The sequence below is a fragment of the Daphnia pulex genome, chromosome 6 (genome assembly GCF_021134715.1).
Source record: "Daphnia pulex isolate KAP4 chromosome 6, ASM2113471v1".
NCBI lineage: Eukaryota > Metazoa > Arthropoda > Branchiopoda > Diplostraca > Daphniidae > Daphnia > Daphnia pulex.
In genome coordinates this window covers 6,419,794-6,436,278 of record NC_060022.1, presented here as the reverse complement: position 1 = coordinate 6,436,278, position 16,485 = coordinate 6,419,794, and the positions used below count along the sequence as shown (strand labels likewise).

At 41.1% G+C, this 16,485-nt stretch overlaps 1 protein-coding gene and 1 long non-coding RNA gene across 2 annotated transcripts; both read right to left on the bottom strand.

The window, feature by feature from the left end:
- Positions 1–8,999: 8,999 nt before the first annotated feature.
- On the bottom strand, positions 9,000–9,352 carry LOC124195539. Its single transcript, XR_006875264.1, has 3 exons — positions 9,262–9,352; positions 9,107–9,206; positions 9,000–9,045 (listed from the first exon to the last, which is right to left on the bottom strand). It is a non-coding gene; the product is annotated as an uncharacterized LOC124195539 (long non-coding RNA).
- Positions 9,353–10,021: 669 nt separating this feature from the next.
- LOC124196163 lies at positions 10,022–16,008 on the bottom strand. The gene is made up of 3 exons (XM_046590977.1): positions 15,909–16,008; positions 12,518–15,847; positions 10,022–12,423 (listed from the first exon to the last, which is right to left on the bottom strand). Exons 2-3 carry the CDS (start codon positions 15,726–15,728, stop codon positions 10,022–10,024), a joined length of 5,613 nt encoding a protein of 1,870 aa, XP_046446933.1. The 5' UTR covers positions 15,729–15,847; positions 15,909–16,008.
- Positions 16,009–16,485: the final 477 nt, after the last annotated feature.

Genomic DNA, 16,485 nt, shown 5'->3' with positions numbered 1-16,485 from the left:
AAGAGGGAAGGGGCCTTATTAGGGGCTGGACTTTTGAGCAAAGGAGTAATTCCACTAATCACAACCTCAAAATAGATATATGGGTGATTAGAAAGGGAGGGCATGGCTAGATAGGACCAGCGGTGGATATTGACACGATCACCAGCAAGAGTGACATCGATAAAAGAGGTCCCCCCAGGAACAAAATCAAGGTCAGCGCGAGGTTTGTTAACAATATTTAGATTATGATGAAGAATAAGCGCTTCCAGATCAGAGCCCCGGGAATCGGTACCATTGCTGTTCCACAATAAGTTTTTCGCGTTAGAGTCTACACAAATAATGGAAAGAGGAGAGGCGGATTTGTCGAGAATTTGGGAGGCACTTTGGCAAAAATTAGGGAGGGATGGCCGTAGGTACGCAGAGCAGAAGCTGAGTGAACCCGAGCAAGTGGGAAAGGAGATGCAGGTGGAAATGTTGGGTGGCAGGGAGGAGGAGAGGGAGGCGTTTTTGGATAGAGAGTCTCGTAACAGGATGGCTGAGCCGTACGCGTGATCGGAAGAGAGTTGGTGGAACGGCGAGAAGCCGGGTGGAATATTCGCAAGAACCGGAGGGGACACAGAATATGCGTAAGGTTCCTGGACAAGAGCAACATCAATATTTAAGTCAAGAACAACTTGGGCTAGGGCAGAGGAGGCAGTTTTGGAGTGTCTTAGGTTAATTTGGAGACATCTCAAGATGCTAGGGACGGCCGGACGCGTGGAAGAGAGGTCTCTAACCATGCTTGTCTAGGAAGGCTCTGTACCGGGCCACCGCTTTGACCTGTTCAGCACAATCTTTGTTACCGGCCTGGTGACAGCCAGAACAATTCACACATTTCCAGGCGTTAAGTTCGGCAACGCACTCCAGGGTGCGATGGTCACCTGAACATTTCCCACAAACGACAGGTTTGGAGCAAAGTTGCTGAGTATGACCGTATTGCTGGCACTTGAAACAACGTCTCACTTCGCGATCTAGATCCACAGGGACAACACGAAAGGCTCTACCCAAGATGGAAGCTTTCCCAAGGAAAAGAATGTCATCCCTAGCCTGTTTAGAGCGGAGGAAGAGTTTGACGTGTCCCTCCGTAGTGTTAGGTTTAGTGTAGACTACCTTGACCGAGTGAATGGAGCCCCTCAAACTTTTGTTACGGTGTTCAAGTTCATTCTTTAGGGACTCGGGATCAGACACATTGACAAAGAGAGCAACCACAGGAAACAGCAAATTTAGTTTCGAAGCGGGAGCAAATTGAGTTTGGAAGTCGGGTTTGCCATTTAGGATGGTGGCAGCTTTAGCAACATCAATGTCGCTGTCAAGCGTAACGTAAACCTTATTATTTTTATATCTGACGTGGGAAGGAATAAGACCGCTATTAGGAGTGTCTAAGAGCTTCTCGACAGCATGAATATCGAGGACGTTGGGTGTAACACCAGGGACGCAATTAGCAACCAAAACTGAGTTAGTAGGCTGGCCACGAGCTACAGACGCATAGGAAGGCCCTGAACAGCGCGGAGGGGGGGGGGAGAAGCGGAGAGATTGAGTTTTAAAATAGAGTCAGCAAAGGACACCTTGATTTTGACTATTTCCTCCTCAAGATCCAAAATACGGGTTTCTTTAGTGTCCAAAGAGGCGGAGAGGGTCTGCACCTTGGCTTCGAGAGCTTCAACAGAAGAAGTAGGGAAGTCGGTTAGGAAACCGACAGCTGTAAAGAGGCGAGTGGCAAGTTCCTCTTTGGTTAGATCGTCGATGGCACTAGCCGAGTTTTCCTCAATAAACACTTGAAGGTCGGTTTTCCCTTTTTTGCTTAACGCGGGGACGTCACTGCCAGGTGATAAGGCGAGAGAACGTTTAGAACTACGAGACGGACCGGTGGATTGACTGAGTTTGGGTTTAGCGGCATTGCACGCAGCGGAGCAGCAGCGGTGGCTATTACGTATAGGAACAAAACGATTGTCGCAACTTAGACATTGCCGAAAGTTAACATCCGGCTGGCCGTCAGAGGCCTCGCCGTCGCTTCCCATGCCCCACCCAGTAGGAGAGAGGTTGAGCAGACACAAGACTCAAGTAGGAAGTGAAGAAAGAAAGAAATGCAGGATATCCTCTTCGACACTGGGAGGAATGCTAAGACGAACAAGGCGTCAGAAGGAAGCTACGACTACCCCCGGTTCCTTCCCCCCTCACACAGAGCATGAGCAGAGTGACCAGCGTCCAAGGCCCCCTAAGGTCTCCACCAAAAGGTTTCCGGCACTCCCGCAGAAGCCCACGACACGAAGACGGACTGAACACTGGTCGAACCACTCGCCAAGGGAGGGCGAGAGAGATCACCAAGGATAAGCTCAGATGAGCAAGACACGAGGGGACCAAGCCTTTTTCGGTTGATGCTTATAACCAGACCGGACGGGGTGGGATCTATACCACACTCTTCCTGCGTTAAAAAATTTGAAAAAATACTCCGCAACTTACAGCTAACAGGGTATGATCACTGTTTTATAACTAATCCAAACAATAGAAGTGAGTGAGAGCCTGAATTTGGAATGAAACAAAAAAAAAAAAAAAAAAATAAATAATAAAAGAAAGAACAGAATAAGACACTATAGTATGACGCAAGAAGGGCAGCAGAAAGGAGTGAGAGATAAAGAAGTGAAAAATAGAGAGAAGTCAGGCCATTGACAGCTCAGTTTGACAGATGATGGGGGAAGGGAAACAGTGTCCAGGTATAGGGTGAAAATGGCAAAGAGGAATGCAATATGAAAAATATATAATATATAGACAAAAATGTATTCTACAGAGCCCTGATATACTCGTAAAAGAGATTCATCAAGGACTTCCGAGGAAAACAAACCAAAAAATATAAAAATATCCAAATTAAGTGGGAGCACAAAAGCACAACAACGCTAGCTAAGCAGACGACGTATATCTCTACGTCTCAATTATTTTTTATTTTTACTCAATCATCGATTATTTTATCTTTCATATCTATTTATGTAAAAATGTCTTATTCAAATTGATATTTTATTTTTGGTTTGTCATTTGCTAATGGATGTATACGAGAAAACTATAGGAATTAAGAGATAAATGTAGACATTTCCGCGAAGGAATATTTATATTGTCCTAGATTTTAGTGAAAGAAAATTTATTTTAATACGTTTTATTTTACACTCAATGGGTGTAAAATTTTGGTGAAACAAAATTTATTTTAATACGTTTTATATTACAATCCCTGGGTGTAATGGTTAGCGATTCGGGTAGATCAAATAAGTTGTGCGTGGGCTCGAATAAGCGTTCGTGGGGCCGTACATTAGAGCGTACCGATATGTCAAAGTTAAACTTGCATGACCGAAGATTGTTTTTTAGTTATTCATGCTTCTAATTAAAAAAAACATTTTTGTTTTCAGAACAATTGACTTAATCAAATAATTCTATGGTAATTTAAAACATTCCAGTCAGAAACTGAAAACAGTCAATGTTAGTGGTTCCAATCTTGAAACGACTGAAACATTTTATTGTTTCAATCATCAATTATTTTATCTTTCATATCTATTTATGTAAAAATGTCTTATTCAATTTGATATTTTATTTTTTTGTGTCATTTGCTAATGGATGTATACGAGAAAGCTATAGGGAATTAAGAGATAAATGTAGACATTTCCGCGAGGGAATATTTATATTGTCCTAGATTTTAGTGAAAGAAAATTTATTTTAATACGTTTTATTTTACACTCAATGGGTGTAAAATTTTGGTGAAACAAAATTTATTTTAATACGTTTTATATTACAATCCTTGGGTGTAATGGTTAGCGCTTCGGGTAGATCAAATAAGTTGTGCGTGGGCTCGAATAAGCGTTCGTGGGGCCGTACATTAGAGCGTACCGATATGTCAAAGTTAAACTTGCATGACCGAAGATTGTTTTTTAGTTATTCATGCTCCTAATTAAAAAAACATTTTTGTTTTCAGAACAATTGACTTAATCAAATAATTCTATGGTAATTTAAAACATTCCAGTCGGAAACTGAAAACAGTCAATGTTAGTGGTTCCAATCTCGAAACGACTGAAACTTTTTATTGTTTCAATCATCAATTATTTTATCTTACATATCTAATTATGTAAAAATTGTCTGAGTCAATTTGATATTTTATTTTTGTGGTGTGTTTCATTTGCTACGGGATGTATACGAGAAAACTATAGAGAATTAAGAGATAAATGTAGACGTTTCCGCGAAGGAATATTTATATTGTAAGGATTGGCTGTCAGCGTTCTGCTTATCGGCAAAATAGTTCATTCCCCTCGTTTGTTTATTGCTCTCTCGCTGACCTCGATACAAGTCATTCCCCCCTTCTGTTTTATGACCCACGCTAACCTTGACTCTACTGTCAATGACCGCGTTTGACCCTGTTCTGACTTGTATAAAACCCCACCCAACGCAGTTCTTCTTCAGTCAATGCTAGGCTGTTCAATCGGTCTGGTAGTGTTGGCTCACCCCTTCTCGAGTCAATGCTAGGCTGTTCAGTCGGTCTAGTGTTGGGTCACTCCTTCTGGCTCGCAGGATGTCACATTCTGTCGGGTTATTTTTTCTTCTTTTTCCATTGTAGTTATGTTTTTGTATTTGCCCGCCTCATGCTAGAGAAGTCTCGCGCTTCGCATGTAGGACCGTAAAGCCATGTATGTTCTACAATAAAATCTTTACCCCGTCTATCACCGTGTTGAAGTGAGTAACTTTTCAGTTCTCACATGTGGTGGCAGCGATGGGATCCCAATTCACCCCCGAGGAGACTGCTACGACGCCGCTACCTTCCGACGCCAGAACCTTGGCCAACCACCCACCTACCACAAAGGACGGCCACATTCGACCATTTCGCTTCAAGCATCAGGACCCATCCCTGACAGAACAACCGAAGAGGATCCATTCAGAACTGACAATTCATTTAGAGTAGACTGTATGAGTAATACAGTTGAAGTATTAATCAGAGAAACAGGAATTCGTCGTAGTCCGTGGAATTATGGAAGAATGCGTTCTAGGTTTAGACGCTCTTTATCAACATAATTTTGCGATCGACGGCCACGAAAAGCGTGCCTACCGCGTTAGGGGATCTGATCAATCCAACAACCGTAGGGACCCAGTAGTGGTGATCCAGAAAAATCTCGTTTTACCTCCATTTGCAGCATGCCTAATGGAGACAGGGGGGACGGCGCCGAATTCCCTCCCGGCACCTCATTCTACACTCAGTTCATCGATGTTTCCCGTCAGTTATAAAAAAACTCTTTCTTTTCCAGTGTCAGTATTTGTGTTTTGTTTTGTTAGATTGCGGGACGCAATCTCTCATGGCCCCAAGGTATGTAAGGATTGGCTGTCAGCGTTCTGCTTATCGGCAAAATAGTTCATTCCCCTCGTTTGTTTATTGCTCTCTCGCTGACCTCGATACAAGTCATTCCCCCCTTCTGTTTTATGACCCACGCTAACCTTGACTCTACTGTCAATGACCGCGTTTGACCCTGTTCTGACTTGTATAAAACCCCACCCAACGCAGTTCTTCTTCAGTCAATGCTAGGCTGTTCAATCGGTCTGGTGTTGGCTCACCCCTTCTCGAGTCAATGCTAGGCTGTTCAGTCGGTCTAGTGTTGGCTCACTCCTTCTGGCTCGCAGGATGTCACATTCTGTCGGGTTATTGTTTCTTCTTTTTCCATTGTAGTTATGTTTTTGTATTTGCCCGCCTCATGCTAGAGAAGTCTCGCGCTTCGCATGTAGGACCGTAAAGCCATGTATGTTATACAATAAATTCTTTACCCCGTCTATCACCGTGTTGAAGTGAGTAACTTTTCAGTTCTCACAATATTGTCCTAGATTTTAGTGAAAGAAAATTTATTTTAATACGTTTTATTTTACACTGAATGGGTAAAAAATTGTGGTGAAACAAAATTTATTTTAATACGTTTTATATTACAATCCTTGGGTGTAATGGTTAGCGCTTCGGGTAGATCAAATAAGTTGTGCGTGGGCTCGAATAAGCGTTCGTGGGGCCGTACATTAGAGCGTACCGATATGTCAAAGTTAAACTTGCATGACCGAAGATTGTTTTTTAGTTATTCATGCTTCTAATTAAAAAAACATTTTTGTTTTCAGAACAATTGACTTAATCAAATAATTCTATGGTAATTTAAAACATTCCAGTCAGAAACTGAAAACAGTCAATGTTAGTGGTTCCAATCTTGAAACGACTGAAACATTTTATTGTTTCAATCATCAATTATTTTATCTTTCATATCTATTTATGTAAAAATGTCTTATTCAATTTGATATTTTATTTTTTTGTGTCATTTGCTAATGGATGTATACGAGAAAGCTATAGGGAATTAAGAGATAAATGTAGACATTTCCGCGAAGGAATATTTATATTGTCCTAGATTTTAGTGAAAGAAAATTTATTTTAATACGTTTTATTTTACACTCAATGGGTGTAAAATTTTGGTGAAACAAAATTTATTTTAATACGTTTTATATTACAATCCTTGGGTGTAATGGTTAGCGCTTCGGGTAGATCAAATAAGTTGTGCGTGGGCTCGAATAAGCGTTCGTGGGGCCGTACATTAGAGCGTACCGATATGTCAAAGTTAAACTTGCATGACCGAAGATTGTTTTTTAGTTATTCATGCTTCTAATTAAAAAAACATTTTTGTTTTCAGAACAATTGACTTAATCAAATAATTCTATGGTAATTTAAAACATTCCAGTCGGAAACTGAAAACAGTCAATGTTAGTGGTTCCAATCTCGAAACGACTGAAACTTTTTATTGTTTCAATCATCAATTATTTTATCTTTCATAACTATTTATGTAAAAATGTCTTATTCAATTTGATATTTTATTTTTTTTGTGTCATTTACTAATGGATGTTTACGAGAAAACTATAGGGAATTAAGAGATAAATGTAGACATTTCCGCGAAGGAATATTTATATTGTCCTAGATTTTAGTGAAAGAAAATTTATTTTAATACGTTTTATTTTACACTGAATGGGTGTAAAATGTTGGTAAAACAAAATTTATTTTAATACGTTTTATATTACAATCCTTGGGTGTAATGGTTAGCGCTTCGGGTAGATCAAATAAGTTGTGCGTGGGCTCGAATAAGCGTTCGTGGGGCCGTACATTAGAGCGTACCGATATGTCAAAGTTAAACTTGCATGACCGAAGATTGTTTTTTAGTTATTCATGCTTCTAATTAAAAAAACATTTTTGTTTTCAGAACAATTGACTTAATCAAATAATTCTATGGTAATTTAAAACATTCCAGTCGGAAACTGAAAACAGTCAATGTTAGTGGTTCCAATCTCGAAACGACTGAAACTTTTTATTGTTTCAATCATCAATTATTTTATCTTTCATATCTATTTATGTAAAAATGTCTTATTCAATTTGATATTTTATTTTTTTTTGTGTCATTTGCTAATGGATGTATACGAGAAAACTATAGGGAATTAAGAGATAAATGTAGACATTTCCGCGAAGGAATATTTATATTGTCCTAGATTTTAGTGAAAGAAAATTTATTTTAATACGTTTTATTTTACACTCAATGGGTGTAAAATTTTGGTGAAACAAAATTTATTTTAATACTTTTTATATTACAATCCTTGGGTGTAATGGTTAGCGCTTCGGGTAGATCAAATAAGTTGTGCGTGGGCTCGAATAAGCGTTCGTGGGGCCGTACATTAGAGCGTACCGATATGTCAAAGTTAAACTTGCATGACCGAAGATTGTTTTTTAGTTATTCATGCTTCTAATTAAAAAAACATTTTTGTTTTCAGAACAATTGACTTAATCAAATAATTCTATGGTAATTTAAAACATTCCAGTTGGAAACTGAAAACAGTCAATGTTAGTGGTTCCAATCTCGAAACGACTGAAACTTCTTATTGTTTCAATCATCAATTATTTTATCTCTCATATCTCTTTATGTAAAAATGTCTTATTCAATTTGATATTTTATTTTTTTTTGTGTCATTTGCTAATGGATGTATACGAGAAAACTATAGGGAATTAAGAGATAAATGTAGACATTTCCGCGAAGGAATATTTATATTGTCCTAGATTTTAGTGAAAGAAAATTTATTTTAATACGTTTTATTTTACACTCAATGGGTGTAAAATTTTGGTGAAACAAAATTTATTTTAATACTTTTTATATTACAATCCTTGGGTGTAATGGTTAGCGCTTCGGGTAGATCAAATAAGTTGTGCGTGGGCTCGAATAAGCGTTCGTGGGGCCGTACATTAGAGCGTACCGATATGTCAAAGTTAAACTTGCATGACCGAAGATTGTTTTTTAGTTATTCATGCTTCTAATTAAAAAAACATTTTTGTTTTCAGAACAATTGACTTAATCAAATAATTCTATGGTAATTTAAAACATTCCAGTCGGAAACTGAAAACAGTCAATGTTAGTGGTTCCAATCTCGAAACGACTGAAACTTCTTATTGTTTCAATCATCAATTATTTTATCTCTCATATCTCTTTATGTAAAAATGTCTTATTCAATTTGATATTTTATTTTTTTTGCGTCATTTGCTAATGGATGTATACGAGAAAACTATAGGGAATTAAGAGATAAATGTAGACATTTCCGCGAAGGAATATTTATATTGTCCTAGATTTTAGTGAAAGAAAATTTATTTTAATACGTTTTATTTTACACTCAATGGGTGTAAAATTTTGGTGAAACAAAATTTATTTTAATACTTTTTATATTACAATCCTTGGGTGTAATGGTTAGCGCTTCGGGTAGATCAAATAAGTTGTGCGTGGGCTCGAATAAGCGTTCGTGGGGCCGTACATTAGAGCGTACCGATATGTCAAAGTTAAACTTGCATGACCGAAGATTGTTTTTTAGTTATTCATGCTTCTAATTAAAAAAACATTTTTGTTTTCAGAACAATTGACTTAATCAAATAATTCTGAAACCAAGAATGACAATGACAGCTTGGGCCAACGAGTGAAATAGGATGATGCTGTATTTAGACTATCAAACTGGTGCCTGAATAACAATATAAATAATTACATGGGCATTCAAGCAACATATATAAATGAGATATTACCCAGGGTCCACAATTAGGAGTGGGCAATGACCAGAGACGTCAATATACAATCGTGACTCAATCGAGATCACGTATCAATTCACTCAATACTATATACACTCTAGAATACAGTCGATTAATATACATAATTCAATAAATAATCTCAATTTAAATACCTGAATGCAGAGTAGCATAAAATAGACACACACAATCAAAGATATAAAACAGCGGATCAAATTAAGAGCTGTCAGACGTTACTACGGCAAATTGGCCTCTCACGACTCAAGATGACACAAGATTTGACAAAGACGACAGTGTTTCTGATCAGCTGATAATTACGCCCTCTAATTATTTGAAGTGACATCTACCATTGAGAAAATACAACATAACTTTAGATGCACATCAGACGAATAAATTACGCGTCGATTTTCGCTGGAACAAATTCTATGGTAATTTAAAACATTCCAGTCGGAAACTGAAAACAGTCAATGTTAGTGGTTCCAATCTCGAAACGACTGAAACTTTTTATTGTTTCAATCATCAATTATTTTATCTTTCATATCTATTTATGTAAAAATGTCTTATTCAATTTGATATTTTATTTTTTTTGTGTCATTTGCTAATGGATGTATACGAGAAAACTATAGGGAATTAAGAGATAAATGTAGACATTTCCGCGAAGGAATATTTATATTGTCCTAGATTTTAGTGAAAGAAAATTTATTTTAATACGTTTTATTTTACACTCAATGGGTGTAAAATGTTGGTGAAACAAAATTCATTTTAATACGTTTTATATTACAATCCTTGGGTGTAATGGTTAGCGCTTCGGGTAGTGTTTCTGATCAGCTGATAATTACGCCCTCTAATTATTTGAAGTGACATCTACCATTGAGAAAATACAACATAACTTTAGATGCACATCAGACGAATAAATTACGCGTCGATTTTCGCTGGAACATTCTCCCCCGAGGTTAGCGGAACGCTGGCCGAGCTTGGTTCCAGCAAAACTAGTCGATGGATGGCTCGTAGATAATCGCCGCTGTCCGTCCTCACTTTAACTACTCTGACGAGGCCATCAGATCCAGGAAATACTTCGATCACGCGTCCCGTCTTCCATTGGCTGGGCTGCAGATTGCTTTCTGACACCATTACGGCGTCTCCGATGACAAAATTTCTCTCTTCCGCCGTCCATTTTCGTCGAGGAATCAATGTTGGCAGATAAAATTTAGTCCACAGGTCCCAAATAAGATTAGACATCTTTTTTACATATCGAACATGGTCCCGAGGAAGAGCATTTTTGACGATTCCGGCTGGCAAATCTGAAGTTGGCGGCAAATTTAAGAAATCTCTTGGTGTGATGGGCCGAAAATCTTCCGGGTCGTTACTCGCGAGCGTCAAGGGACGACTATTCAGCTGGCCCGACACCTCCTTCAATAGAGTTCTCAACATTTCATCCGTTGGATATCTTAAGCCGGCCTTTTCTGTGTCCAATGCTCTGTAGAGTGCTCTTTTTACGGATTTCACCAACGATTCATGAGATCCGCCAAAATGTGGAGCACTTGGCGGCTGAAATTTCCAAACAATCGACTTTTCTTTAACGAATTCTTGAAATTTTTCGTCCATTTGTAGCTCAAGAACGGCTGCAACCATTTCTTTTTCTGCGCCGACAAAGTTTGTGCCATTATCGCTGAAGACTTCGGATGGTTTAGCATACTCCCCGACGAATCGACGAAAACAATAAAGAAAATCCGGTGTCGACAATGATTGAGCCAGGTCTAGATAAACATAGCGCGTTACACAACAGGATATAAGTAAGCCATACCGCTTGATAATTCTCCCCCTGTACGCCGAAGTTTCCATAGGACCAAAATAATCCAGCGTGACATGGGTAAATGGTGCGGAGTATGAATCCAAACGGGCGGCTGGAAGATCTCCCATCTTCTGAGTTGCCAATTTGGCTCTTGTCTTAATACAAGTTGGACACTTAAAGCGAATTTTCTTGGCCAGCTCCTTTCCTTGTAGAATCCAGAAGTGTTGCCTAGCCTTTGAATGTAGAAAATCCGTGCCGACGTGATGCGCCTCGGTATGGAGCGCTGTGACGATCGCCTCTGCAAAAACATGTTTTCCTGGCAAGATCGGAGGATGCAAGACATCATAAGGTAAACGGGCTCGACGGATGCGGCCTCCAAGTCGGAGAATTCCGTCGCTGTCTAAGAACGGGCTCAATTGTTGAAGTCTCGATGTTCGGTTAAGCGGTCGATTCCGGCGGAGTTGCTGGATATCTTCATTAAATTCCTCTTCTTGACACCGACGCACCAACTCCTTAAACGGGCCTTCCATCTTAAGACAAAGAGAGAGGTTGGATGAGTCAATTTTCACCTTTGACCAATCATAATTTGACGGAAGTTTTGTCGCATGTTGAGTATGGGCCGCACGTCGCTCTTCGGAAACAGCCATCCAGGGTAGATCCTTTGGCCACAAATTGCTGGGTTGTTTCAGGAAATCTGGACCTTCTAACCAGCCAGGCGGAATCGGTTCTTCATCGATGAGAAGTGACCGCGTTGCGACATCAGCAATATTTAGTTTTCCAGGTACAAATCTCCATTCGCTCGGGTCGGTGAGAGATTGTATTTCCCCAACTCTATGGCTGACAAATGGAGTGTAGTGAGCAGCAACGGCGCGTAGCCAATTCCGGGTGGTACTCAAATCCGTCCAGAATAGTCGGGTGAGATCCGGAAGGTTTAACGCCTCTTCCACGTACCTGGAAAGTCTTGCACCAAGCAGAGCAGCATTAAGTTCCAATTTAGGAATGGAAATTGTTTTACGCGGAGCCAATTTCGTTTTCACCATCACCAATCGGCAATTAGAGGAACCGTCTTCGTAGGAAGTATTCAAATACACTGCAGCTGCAACGGCCTCTTCGGATGCATCACAAAAGGTTAAAAGTTGACTGCTCTTGATATTCTTTTTGTTTGGTTGAAGATTTCTTGGCATCCGGATGCTGTTTAAATGTTTCAGCGTGCTGAACCAACGTTGCCACCATGACTTATCGTCTCCGGTCACGACGTCCTTCCAAGTCAAGCCTTTGATGCCTAATTCGCGAAGTTTAATCTTCGCTTTTACAATCAGAGGAGCTGCACGGCCTAACGGATCATAAACGGCTGCCACTTTGCTGAGTAGTCCAGCACGCGTCCATTCCACTTCATCCGCACCGGTCACTCGGAAGGTCAGATCGTCGGTACTAGGCTCGTAAAAGATTCCCAGCAACTTCTCGACTTCATCAGAAGCTAAACTGCATGTTGCCTCCACGGTAGAATCTCCAATTGGTTGAAGAGCTGCAACAAGTTTCGGTGAATTGGAGATCCAGTTGGTCAGATGAAAGTCGCCTTCCGCCAAGCCGTCTCGAATATTTTTCGCGTTTTCAATGGCTAATTCTGTCGGCGGCTTTCAATAAATCATCCATATACATGTTATTTTCAACCGCTTCCATGCACTCCTTCCTCCCCGTTTTGGCATCGGCAGCTGCTCGCTTCACTGTCTTGAGAGCTATGAACGGAGAACAATTTAATCCGAAGGGCAGTCTGTCCATCTGATACGTTAAAATCTTCTCTGATCCAGGTTCCTGCCATAGGAATCGGTGAAATCGGGCATCACTTGGCTTCAGTCGAATTCGGCTGTACATGGCTGTGATGTCTGCTGAAAAGGCAATTTCACCCTGTTGGAATCTAATAAGAACTTTAGCTAAATCATTTTGAAGTTTTGGACCGGACCGCATTCCATCGTTCAAACTCTTCCGTTTCCAGCGGGAAGCTCCATCAAATACGACTCGCAGTTTTCTCTCTTTCTTCCCGTAGACCTTTTTGTAGACTCCGTGATGGGGAAGATAAAACTGATCGTCGGAGTAGAGATCGTCGTCTTCGACTAGCGACGCATATCCTTCATCGATATATTTCTTGATAGCTTTCCGATAATCTTCTTCCAGCTTAGGGTTCTTCTTGAAGTTTTCTTTCAAATCTTGCAAACGGTGTACAGCTAGCTTCCGATTATTTTCGAACGCTGGCTCTCCTTCAATCCAGGTCAGTGGAGCCTCGTACCCAACGTCCAATTTTCGTAAGCCTTCATTCACGATTTTCTCGGCCTTCTGCTCTGACTCCGACAAACCTTCACCTCGAAACTCCGTTCCAAAATTTTCGGTTTCACAAAAGGCTCTGAATTCGGCATCCAATGATTCTTGAACAGACGGACCTTCTTCTCTTGAAGTTGCAGTAAGATGATAAGAGCGGGCAGTCATCGGACCGATGTCTCCTCCCAGCAAGCCGCGAACAATCCATCCCAATCGGGTTCGAGAGGCAAACGGTTCATCATCTCTACCTACTCGAGATTCAAGCACGGCAATCAAATGTGAATGATCAAGACCCAGCAACACATCGATCTTTCCTCCACTCTTCATAACAGGCACGTCGACAAGATGGGGCCACCGTTGTTTTAATTCATTCCAATTAACAATTGGAGTGGGGCGAGCGACTTGCGGTATCGTCAGTCCGGCGATAATTGTTTCTTCACCGTCCGGTAGTCGAAATCGCACGTCAGCACGTTGAGAATCGTAACGTTCGGCACCGGTCACACCAACAAGATCCAGCTTCTGCTTCTTTCCTGTTATCTTCAGACGACGGAGGAAATCTTCCCGGAACAACGTAGTATCGCTGCCTTCATGGATCATCACCGACACCGGAATCACTGTACCATCAGTAGCGTAGGCTTCGGTCCAAATTACTCCCAGCGCCACCTTCATATGATCCGCTCGGGCTGAAAGGGAAGTGTGATGACTGTCGCCTTTTACCGTCGGAACACTTTCTGCATCATGGAGTATGCTGTGATGTTCATAAGGGCAATCTTTCACCCCGCATCTTTTTCCGAACGTACAATCTTTGGCTGAATGCTTCGCTCCGAAACATTTGAGACATAACCGCCTTCTAATGCAGAATCTGATCTTCTCTTTGGTCGGCATCGCCTTGAAGGTTGGGCAAGATAACACTCGATGCTCTTCATTGCAGCAATAGCAGCGACTCTTGTAGGGCTTTTCTGACCGATCTGGTTCGAAGCTGGCGTGATGAGCACGTGCGGCGGTCGGACGATGGCGCGAATTGCCAAACCCATTTCCGGATGCTTGCTCTGCCGCGATATTGTACGCGTTTTGATAAGCTGAGGCTCTTTCACATAGCCACTCACCAAATTCGTTGAGACTTATACGCTCCAATCCAGTTCCTCTTCCGAAATTCCACTCGAGACGATCCGATGGATGAAGCTTTCGGCATAAACGTTCGATGATGTCGGAGCTTGAAGTTTCTCCCATTCGCGTCAAATCGAAGAAATGAGTCCTCGCCTTTTCCGCAAACTGACGAAATGCTGTTGGATCACGCCCGAGATCCATCCGATCGAGCTCACTGAGATGAGCAACTCGCATGACATCGCGGCGTCCAGCTGCTTGCTTGAGACGGGATAGCGCTGATTTGTAAGCAGGTTCTCCTCCTCCTAGGCCTTGAACAATATCCAGTTGCTCACCGCTTAAACGACTCTTCAGAATTGCTAACTTCTCGCCAGCTGAAATCCGTTGATCATGCACCATTGAACGATACAGATCAATCCACCAGAACCAGTCCAAAGCTTTACCAGAAAATACCGGGAGTTCACTTTTCAATGATGGGGCCTTGTGGGAATAAAACCAGGTCGGATCTTCTAAACCGGAGCAATATCGGTCAATCCAACAATCGGGCTCGCCTTCCTCTTCGGTTTCCTGGGATCTTGGTTCAATAAGGGACTTCCGACGCCAATCGTTGATAGCAGCTTTCTTGACTCCCCAATCATGATTTCCACCACTGATTACTGTACTTGCAGATTTTCTTTTTCCAATAGCTCCTGTTAGGTTTGCCACCTCTTTGTTTGCTTCGTCCGCTTTCTGCTTTGCGTCGTCCGACTCTTTTTGCAACTTTTCTGCGGTTCGTTGAGCTTCTTCGGCTTTCTGTTTCGCATCGATCAGCGCTTGAGAGGTTTGCTGACGGAGTTGTTGCGTTTGAGTCCAGTTGCGCAATACTTCACTTCGGATGGAAAGAGGCTGAAAGGAGGCAATAGAAGAAGCCTCGTCTGCACGAGAATCGATGAATCCATCCACGTCTTCCTTGGCTGTCTCAATTTGAGTGAACAGTGCAATTTGGATGGCTGCTTGTCTTCCAAACTCTTCGGCATCGTTTGGCATGACAGCCAACAGGTTAAGACGTTCGGTATCTGCAAACATAGAGTCGAGCTTGTCAACCAATCCGCGACATGCTCGGCGAGAACCGTTGTCTGCGATCAGCGTGTTGATCATCTTGCATGCTAAGTCAATCTTGGAACGCACAGCATCGCGTTCGACTGCATCTTGGGCTCGACTATGTTGAGATGTTGTTTCACTTTTTGCATTTGGGGTCTGAAGGTTGAGTCCTTGTCCACCATCGTTGGCTGTGGTTTGTGCTTGAGACTTGCCAAGATCTTCTGTTTGTCTTTGATAAATGGACTGGACGTTTCGATTCTTCCTTCTACCAGCAATAGTGTCTTCATCAACTTGTTGACGGGCTTGATCAGCCTTCTTCCTGCCCCTGGCCATTGTCAGTTCTTTCTTGCAGTTGTCCTGCTACGATCACCAATGAAACCAAGAATGACAATGACAGCTTGGGCCAACGAGTGAAATAGGATGATGCTGTATTTAGACTATCAAACTGGTGCCTGAATAACAATATAAATAATTACATGGGCATTCAAGCAACATATATAAATGAGATATTACCCAGGGTCCACAATTAGGAGTGGGCAATGACCAGAGACGTCAATATACAATCGTGACTCAATCGAGATCACGTATCAATTCACTCAATACTATATACACTCTAGAATACATCTCAATTTAAATACCTGAATGCAGAGTAGCATAAAATAGACACACACAATCAAAGATATAAAACAGCGGATCAAATTAAGAGCTGTCAGACGTTACTACGGCAAAATGGCCTCTCACGACTCAAGATGACACAAGATTTGACAAAGACGACAGTGTTTCTGATCAGCTGATAATTACGCCCTCTAATTATTTGAAGTGACATCTACCATTGAGAAAATACAACATAACTTTAGATGCACATCAGACGAATAAATTACGCGTCGATTTTCGCTGGAACAAATTCTATGGTAATTTAAAACATTCCAGTCGGAAACTGAAAACAGTCAATGTTAGTGGTTCCAATCTCGAAACGACTGAAACTTTTTATTGTTTCAATCATCAATTATTTTATCTTTCATATCTATTTATGTAAAAATGTCTTATTCAATTTGATATTTTATTTTTTTTGTGTCATTTGCTAATGGAT